At 40.7% G+C, this 8,999-nt stretch overlaps 1 protein-coding gene across 19 annotated transcripts in view; it reads right to left on the bottom strand.

The window, feature by feature from the left end:
* Nucleotides 1-8,999, bottom strand: part of FRMD4A (FERM domain containing 4A) — a 589,108-nt gene that overhangs the window by 323,727 nt on the left and 256,382 nt on the right. The window contains exon 1 of one of the 19 annotated variants that reach the window (XM_070255321.1): nt 4,158-4,609. The exons of the other annotated variants lie outside the window; for them this stretch is intronic. Coding sequence (XP_070111422.1) covers nt 4,158-4,223 — 66 coding nt within the window. The 5' untranslated portion in view covers nt 4,224-4,609. Of the gene's footprint in view, nt 1-4,157; nt 4,610-8,999 lie in introns of those variants that run through there. 19 annotated transcript variants of the gene reach the window in all.

Raw genomic sequence — 8,999 nt, 5'->3', positions numbered from 1 at the left:
AAAAAGAATTATACACCATGACCAAATGGAATTTATCCCAGGTATACAAGGTTGATTCAACATTCAAAAATTAACTAATGCAATCAATCACATCAAAAAGCTAAAGAAAAGTCACAAGATCACATGAATAGATGCAGGGAGCATTTGATAAAATCCAACACCCATTCATAATAAAAAAACGTCTTGGTAAACTACAAATAGAAGGGAACTTTATCATCCTTAATGAAGAGAAACTTGAAGCTTTCCCACTAATATTAGAACAAGGCAAGGATGTTCCTCTCACCACTGCTTTTCAACATTGTATTGGAATGCAATAAGACACGAAAATTAAATAAAAGGTATACATATTGGGAAAGAAAAAAATGGAGCTGTCTTTTTTCACAGATGACATGATTGTCCATGTAGAAAATCTGAAAGAACTGAAAAAACATACTCCAGGAACCAAAAAGTGATTTTAGCAAGGTTATAGGATATAAGGTTAATGCGCAGAAGTCAATTGCTTTCTTATGTACCAGTAATGAACAAGTGGAATTTGAAATTAAAAACACATTTACATTAACACCCCCCCAAAATGAAATGCTTAGGTATAATTCTAACAAAATGTATATAAAGAAAATGAGAAAACTCTCATGAAAGATATCAAGGAAGAAATAAATAAATGGAGGAATACTCTATGTTCGTGGATAGGAAGACTCGATATTGTCAAAAATGTCAGTTTTCCCCTACCTGATCTACAGATTCAATATAATCCCAATCAAAATCCAAGCAAATTGTTTTGTGAATATCAACAAACTGATTCTTAAATTTGTATGGAGAGGCAAAAGACTCAGATTAGTCAACCAGTAGTGAAGGAAAAGCACAAGTCCAAGAGGTGACACTACCCAACTTCAACACTTACTGTAAAGCTGCACTAATTAAGACAGTGTGGTATTGGTGCAAGAACAGATAAATATGTTAATGGAACAGAATAGAGTGTCCAGAAATATACCCACATAAATACAGTCAACTGATCTTTGGCAAAGGAGCAAAGGTAGTATATGGAACAAAGACAGTCTTTTCAGCAAATGGTGCTGGAACAACTGAACATCCACAACTTAAAAAAAATGAATCTAGACATAGACCTTATATCCTTCACAAAAATTAACTCAAAATGGATCATAAGGTTAAGTGTGAAGCACAAAAATACAAAACTCCTAGAAGACAACATAGGAGAAAAACTAGATGACCCTGGGTATGGTCATGCCTTTTTAGATGCGGACCAAGGCACGATCCACAAAAGAAATAATTGCTAAGCTAGAATTCGTTAAACTGAAAAATTTCTGCTCTGCAAAAGACACTATAAAGCGAATAAGACAAGCCATAGATTGGGAGGAAAATTTGTAAAAGACATATCTAACAAATGAGTGGTATCCAAAATATATGATGAACTCTTAAAGCTCAACAATAAGAAAACAACCAACCAGATTAAAAAATGGACAAAAGACCTGAACAGACACCTCACCAAAGAAGACATGCAGACGGCAAGGAAGCATATGAAAAGATATTCAACATCATATATCATTGGGGAATTGCAAATTACGACAACAATGAGACACCACAGCAAACCTATTAGAATGGCCAAAATCCAAAACACTGACAACACCAAATGTTTATATGGATAGATCTCAGTCATTGCTGGTGGGAATGCAAAATGGCACGATCACTTTGGAAGACTGGCAATTTCTCGCAAAACTAAATATACTCTTACCATACAATCCAGCAATGGAACTCCTTGGTATTTACCAAAATGAATTGAAACTTATGTCCACACAAAAACCTGCACTAGATGTTTATAGCAGCTTTATTCATAATTGCCAAAACTTGGAGGCAACCCAGATCTCCTTCAGTAGGTGAATGGATAAACTTGTACATCCAGACAGTGGAATATTATTCAGTGCTAAAAAGAAATGAGCTATCAAGCCATGAAAAGACATATTAGGAAGTTAAATGCATATTACTAAGTGAAAGAAGCCAATCTGAAAAGGGTGCATACTGTGTGATTCCGACTATATGACATTCTTGAAAAGTCAAAATTATGGAGACAGTAAAGAGATCAGTGGTTGCCAAGGTTGGGGAGGAAGGAAGGGATGAACAGGTGGAGCACAGAGGATTTTTAGGGCAGTGGAACTATCCTTTACGCTACTGAAATGGTGGATACATGTCATTACACATTTGTCAAAACCCGTAGAGTGTACAACACCAAGAGTGAACCCTAATGTAAACAGTTTCATCGATTGCAACAAATACATCACTCTGGTGTGAGATGTCCATAGTGGGGGAGGCTGTGAGTGTGTGGGGATGGGATAGACAGAAAATCTCTGTACTTTCTGCTCAATTTTGCTGTGAACCTAAAACTAGTCTGAAAAATTATTTTTTATTAATTAAAAAATAGAGTGTGGGGAGGTTGATCAGGAAATGATAATGGCAGGATAAATTGGAGGAGAAATACTGGACACAAGAGAATAATTAGATGGTTAGTCTAAGTGAGAGGTAGTAAGGACATAACCTGGGGCCGTGAAATTGTGGGCTGTTTTTACAGAAAAGGCTGGAGTGTATGATAGCATTCCCTTCTAGAAGAGAGTGTATCTGGGAACTTCCAAATAAGATTATAGTGGTGGATGTATTGAGAGAATAGCGTAGGGGTGGGGGCAGTTAAGGAGAGAAGGGGACTACATTTAATGGCTTTGTGGTATTTAAGTAAACAATTCCTTAACTGATTCTTCTTCCCTGAAATGACCAAATTCACATCAACCCTTTGGTATGCCACAGACCAGCACCAGCAGCCCCCACCATGGCAGGCAGTGGTGGCTGGGCAGAGGATATCAGTTGTCAAAGGAATTTGGCAATCCTGCTTCTCAATCTCTATTCATACTTCAGATAAAGTAATGACCCTGGCCATGAATCTCCCATCGTTGGAAATCCAGAAGGATGCTCTCCGTTCTTGACACATTTCTCCTTAAGGCATAACTTCCTGACCCTACTGTCAGAATGAATGTGAGTCACTGAGATCCTGGTACCCAGCCCTGGAAAGGGTGATTCCCTCTGGGACTCCTGCCAGCATAATGTTGCCTCAATTTGAAGACGAATTATAAATTAATAAAGAAAAAAAGCCCCAGACTGTCACGTCTGCCAAAACACACCATTCCCTGAAAGGTTCCTGAAAGGGACTCAGTGATGTATAGTGAAGAAACAGCCAACCCTCCTCTGTAGCTTTTTCCAGATTCCAGACGCAGCCTGGCTTGTCCTCAAAATGTACCACAGCTGCCTTTCCCGGGGCAGCGTCAGTGTTGTTCTTGGAAGGAGAACACCTTTCAGCCGTGTTACCACCTGCGTGTTTTACACAGTCTCTAGTTCCCCAAACCTCCGTCAATCATACAAAACAGACAGACCCATCGCCAACAGAAAACCCTGAGAAAAGATGAAGAACGATTGTGGTTGGTTGGGGGTAGAAACGATGTTTAGGTTGCTATGAATGCCAGGGCTTTTCAAAGACTGTGTTTCTTAAATCATCATAGGAATGGCAGTGTCCTTGTCAGCTGCTTTTTCTTTAAAAGTGAGTCAACTCAAACAGCTTCATCCCATAAAATCAATTCCTGGGAAGTCTTGTAACCTAACACCTACCAAAGTGGCAAGGATGGAGGTGCCCGGGCTCTGTGGAGAGCAGAGTTCTCCCTGTATCCTGCCCTCAGCTTTATCCATCTGAAAATACATTATTCCGACTCTACCCTCATCTTTTTTTCTGGAATGATCTCTTCACTTCACAAACAAATCCATTTTTCCCAGGAAATGCCTATCAGACCTGCTTTTGTCTCTTCAGGCAAATGTTTTGTGTTTCTTCATCCCATTCATTCAGATTTCTGGAAGTTGCTTGATTTAAAAAGCCACTTTTCTGCTCTGTAATCTGCAAAGACCCTTCTACATCACTCAGGCGTTAAGCGACTTTATGGTTTTCTCCCTCCAAGGCACATGAGTAACAACTAAGGACCCTGAGTGGGAACTGGACGGTTGTGGAATAGAATGAGACTCAATAGCGGGAGCAGAGTTGCAAAGACTCGTGGGAGGGGGTGCAGAGAAGGAGCTATTGTGCACGGAATAAACGAAAGAAAGCCGTTACTTACAAACACGTCCATGAGCAGGTGTTCCAGCGTCACCTCAAAGTCTTCCAGTCTGGCGGCTAAAGTCATAACGAACGTTCCAATGTGCTCTTAGGCCCCGCTGACAGCCCAAACCTGCGACCTTCTCAGCTTGGAAACCACGGCTGGCGTCAAATTTAGTCACAAGGCAGAAATGCCACTAATGGGAAGTGGAAACCCTTAAAGCAGAATAGAACATTGCAGACTGTACGGCTAGAGCTTTGTAGCCCGAAATCTTAAAGGATTAAAAAAAAAGCTATGTTAATGGTGCTATGGAACCAGATTGGGCACAAAGTGATGTCACCAGGTGGAGAATCCAGCCACTGCCTTCTCTTTATAACTTCACAGTCTGAGATGCTGTGTGAAAAGCAAGAAACCTCAACTGTGGGTGGAAGAGAAACAGTGAGATGGGGTGAGAAGGGAGAATGGGAAAAAAATGGAATAAACCGTCTGACTCTGATATTTATAGGGCCACATGTTTTTGACTCTAGTCCATTTCTCAGTTCATTTCTGACCTTTCATAAATGGCCAAACACACTGGAGTGTATTGTAGGACGGGGGCAGTGGGTCCCACAGAAGTTGGCTGTGACCAATGCTGGGGTAATTCACAGAGACACACCATCAATAGCTCTTTGTAAAACGTGCATCAGACCTTGTTCTGTACGTGATGATAGAAAAGCTCCTAGTCTTGTGAAAAACAAGGAAACGAAAGTTGTGGGGGTACTAAATTTTTCCTCAGAATATTATTAGATCCCTTACACTCTTCCCCAGCCTCCATCCTCCACGCCCCCTCCTTTGCAAAAGTAGATAAACATCAAGGAAAAAATTTAATCTCTTGTGTCAACTCCCCAAGCTTCTGTCAGTTAAAGACTATCCTCTAAATCTTGCAAATGTCATTTCTCCTTTTCTGCCTCTTGCTTTTTTTTTTTGCCTAAAAAAATTTTAATTGCAGTAATGACACATAATCTAAAATTGACCATCTTCACTATGTGTAAGTGTACAGTTCCGTAGTGTTAAGGCCATTCACATTATTGGGCAACTAATCTCCAGAACTCTTTTCATCTTGTGAAACTGAAACTTTGCCCCCATTAAATACTAACTCCCCATTCCCCCTTCTTCCCAGCCCCTGGCAACCATCATTCTACTTCCTGTCTCTACGGGTTTAACTCTTCTTGGTATCGCATCGCATGTAAGTGGAATCATACAATAATGTCCTTTTGTGTCTGACTTATTTCACTTTAGCATAATGTCTTCAAGATTCATCCATGTTGTAGCATGACAGTCTTGTTCTGCAAGTGAGTTCTGCCACCTAAACAATTTCCTGTTCCCTAAACAATTCTCAAGCTGAACGATCCGTGCAAACTCTAGTCTCTGATTCCAAACAGAGTGAGACCACTTAATGGTCAGTATTGATGTCAAAGGAGAAGGTGGCCCACATAAAACTGAGAAGGAACTCTAGATATAAAAAGTCTCTGCTCTATAGTAAAACCTCCCCCCTTCTTGTCAGAGCTCTCTAAAGTGGGAATAGCGAAACTCTCCAATTTAGTATCTTTCCATGAATTTTCGTTTTCCCAAAGGAAATACAGACCCACTTAATCCAGCATTTAACATTTAAACACAGCAGCTGTAAAATAAAGGCCAAAGAAAAAAATGGATAAAAAGCATCATATTATTTCTAAAGGAGATTTGGAGTCTGTCAGAGTAGCTTAGCTTGACAGTTGGTCATAAATTGTACATAAATGTTCTTCGAGTTATGGTTTCGATTCTATTTTCGGGCCTCTAATAGAGGAATTAGAGTGGACTTCATGACAGGCATCTCTTGTTAGGCCAGGGCACCAGGGAGGGGGGGCAGTGCTGTGATGAATGGCTCCACTAGCCCAGAATGTACAGAAAATATATATTTCCCTGATAGGTGAACTCATCTTCACAGACCTTCCTATCAGCTAATGCGTTTGCCATGTCTGCAGTTGACGCAATGACTACAGCAAACAACATTACCAACAGACTCAATACAAGCTGATTTCTTGCCATGTAGTTGCCATCTTTTGTTAAAACTACAGTCATGCACTGCTTAACGAAGGGGGATATTAACGACAGGGACGATGTTCTGAGAAAGGCATCGTTAGGTGATTTCGTCATTGTGCAAACATCATAGAGTATACTGACACAAACCTAGGTGGTATAGCCTACTACACACCTAGGCTATATGGTCCTAATCTTATGGGATCATCATTGCATATGCAGTCCATCATTGACCAAAATGTTGTTAAGTAGTGCACGACTAGATAGCTGCCCTGCAGGTACTCCAAAGCCAGGTGCCTTCCCTCATCAGGTAAGAGAGTGATGGATGAACAATCAGCCATATGACCAGGAGACTATTGGAGAGGATAGGTGGATACATAGATACAATATTGTTCTGGTCTGGGAATCTCAGGAGAGCTTTCAAAATCAAGTTTTCTCTAGTCCCTTTTGTAATGAATTAAATTTGGACAAAGTATTTTGAATACAGTATCTGGAATTTCATAAAAGATATACTTGTTTATTTCATTAGCCTTCTTCCTGGGAGGGACAAGAGATCAGCTGATGGAGAACAGTTAATATTTTTCATTTAAGGCAGTTGGTCTGCCAGTCCTAGTAATGACTTGACATGTTGTAAGGGTAGTCTGAGACAGTGGCTTCTCCTGGAATATAAACAGCAAATTTCAGGGATGAGAAACTGTGCATAATTTGGGCAATGTGGGCAATGTGAGTGTTTAGTATTCTTGCACTAGGACTGTTGAGGATCAAGGATATCCTACTTTTAGGAGCAAAATCACTTTAACAGTTTCCAAAGGAAGAAATTGACCAGAAGGGAGTTAGCATGAAGAGAGAATGAGGGAATTGGCAGTGAGGTGTGGACGCCACCATACAAGACATTTATTATTATGAGTTCTGGTGTTGGTGGATGATATAAGCCCTGTGGAGTAAGTTGGTATCCTAGAGGCAGCAGGACCACATCAGTCTTAAGGCAGGGAAACTGTTGATGATATATTATTATAAGACAACTTCACTGTCATCTGTGCTTATCAATATATGAGAATCCGGTAAAAGATGGCTTGCGCAGATTGAAGATGGAAGTTTTTTTAGCAACGGTATTCGGTCTAATTGATACGTATATTTGGTAACTATGGAGAAGCTTTATTGATGTTAATATCAAATCTCAAGATTTATTTGCTCATTCATTCACGCATCCCTTCTACAAATACTTATTCAGCAATTGGGCCAGATGGCTGGATGGGTGCTGGTGCTGCTAAGAAGATTAAGACATGGTTCTTTCTTCAAGACCTTACAGTCTGGAGAAGATGTAGCAAGATGCGCTGGGGTCATTTTATACTATCATTTTTTTGAGGAGGTGAAAGAAGAGTATACTTTCTTATTGGGAGCGCTCACTCTGGGACTTGGGAGATGAGGGGGAGCTCACTGATAAGGGGGAAAGGTAAACATTACTCCTACCCCATCAGGCAATGAGCAAGAATGAGTGAGGTATAGAGTACACCTTCCAAGGATGGCATGTGCAGCAATAAGTGACAGGGGTGATGGATCCTGGGGGTTTAAGGAGCCAAGGATTCAATACTGGCAGCACAGGATCCTGATAAACATCACCTTGATGGTATAAATCTCGGTTGGAAGGAAACACATTTCAGCCATTGATCAAAGCTTAGTGGCCTCCTGAGAAGGATCTGACACGCACCACCTGATGTGGTAGGCAAACACTAGAATCTGTCCTGCACACTTAAATAGCATTTACGGGCATGTTTTTAAATTTCAACTTTCTTTCTGTTTGAATCTTGAGTGACCATCTCTTTCTGCTATGTTTATGCAAAATCTCCTTCAGCAGGCTCAACAGTTTGGTGATAGGACTCAGATAAAAGGAAAGTCTTTGGACGTTGGGGACTGCCTGAATTCCCTGGACAGACAGGAAGCCAGTCTCCTCTCAGTCCTCTGTAAGGAAACGGTGGGCAAACCAACCTTCTAGTGAGAACTCTGTTATTTTGCAACCCTGCAAACAAATCGTCCACCTCAAAAGTGTGAGCACTCTAGAGATGAGGTCCTTGGTTCAAATCGATCACAGTCCAATTCACACCAAACCCTCTCTATTAAGTACAACAGGGAGGCGGAGGCAATTGACTATGCAAAAATGTTTTTCTGGAAAGGTCTGTCTGTCTGCCCTAGAGCAGTGATTTCTACTCAGCAAAACCATTTATTTGAAGGTCACGTACAAAGCAATGGACCAGGCCACCATCCAGTTGATCAGAATTAGTCAAGATAACCTAGTAACCATTTTAGTGCCTTCATTGGTGAATCTAAGCAGAAATTTGATCCAATGATAAAATAATTACTGAGATTTTTTTTAAAAAAAAAAGCAAAATCACTGGCTTTTATCTTCGTTACTCGATTATGTCCCATAGACTCAGCTTATAGTGCAAAAAACCCCAATGATGAATGTACAAAAGTGACTGATATTAAGGTCTTATTGATGTCCTTGTCTGTCAAGCTTCTGCCTTACCTTAAACTAGAAAGAGAGAAGATTTTTAAAGACATTATGCTTGTTTAAGTAAAACAGGCTCTTTTGATGGCCCTACAGACAGCTGCCTGTCTGCGACTAGTTATAAAGGCTCGCCTGTCTGCTCTGGCTGTCTCTCGGAGGACAGACATGTTAATTTAAAGGTCTGCCTCTATAGGGCCCCCGGCAGGCTGGCACTGCTGTGGATCAGGGCAATGGCATCAGCAGACCATGCTCCCAGTGTCTGCCTCATTCTTCCCATGTTTGTGTCTGATGGCTTACAC

This window comes from Equus caballus, chromosome 29, assembly GCF_041296265.1.
Source record: "Equus caballus isolate H_3958 breed thoroughbred chromosome 29, TB-T2T, whole genome shotgun sequence".
NCBI lineage: Eukaryota > Metazoa > Chordata > Mammalia > Perissodactyla > Equidae > Equus > Equus caballus.
This window is presented reverse-complemented; position numbering and strand designations above follow the sequence as displayed.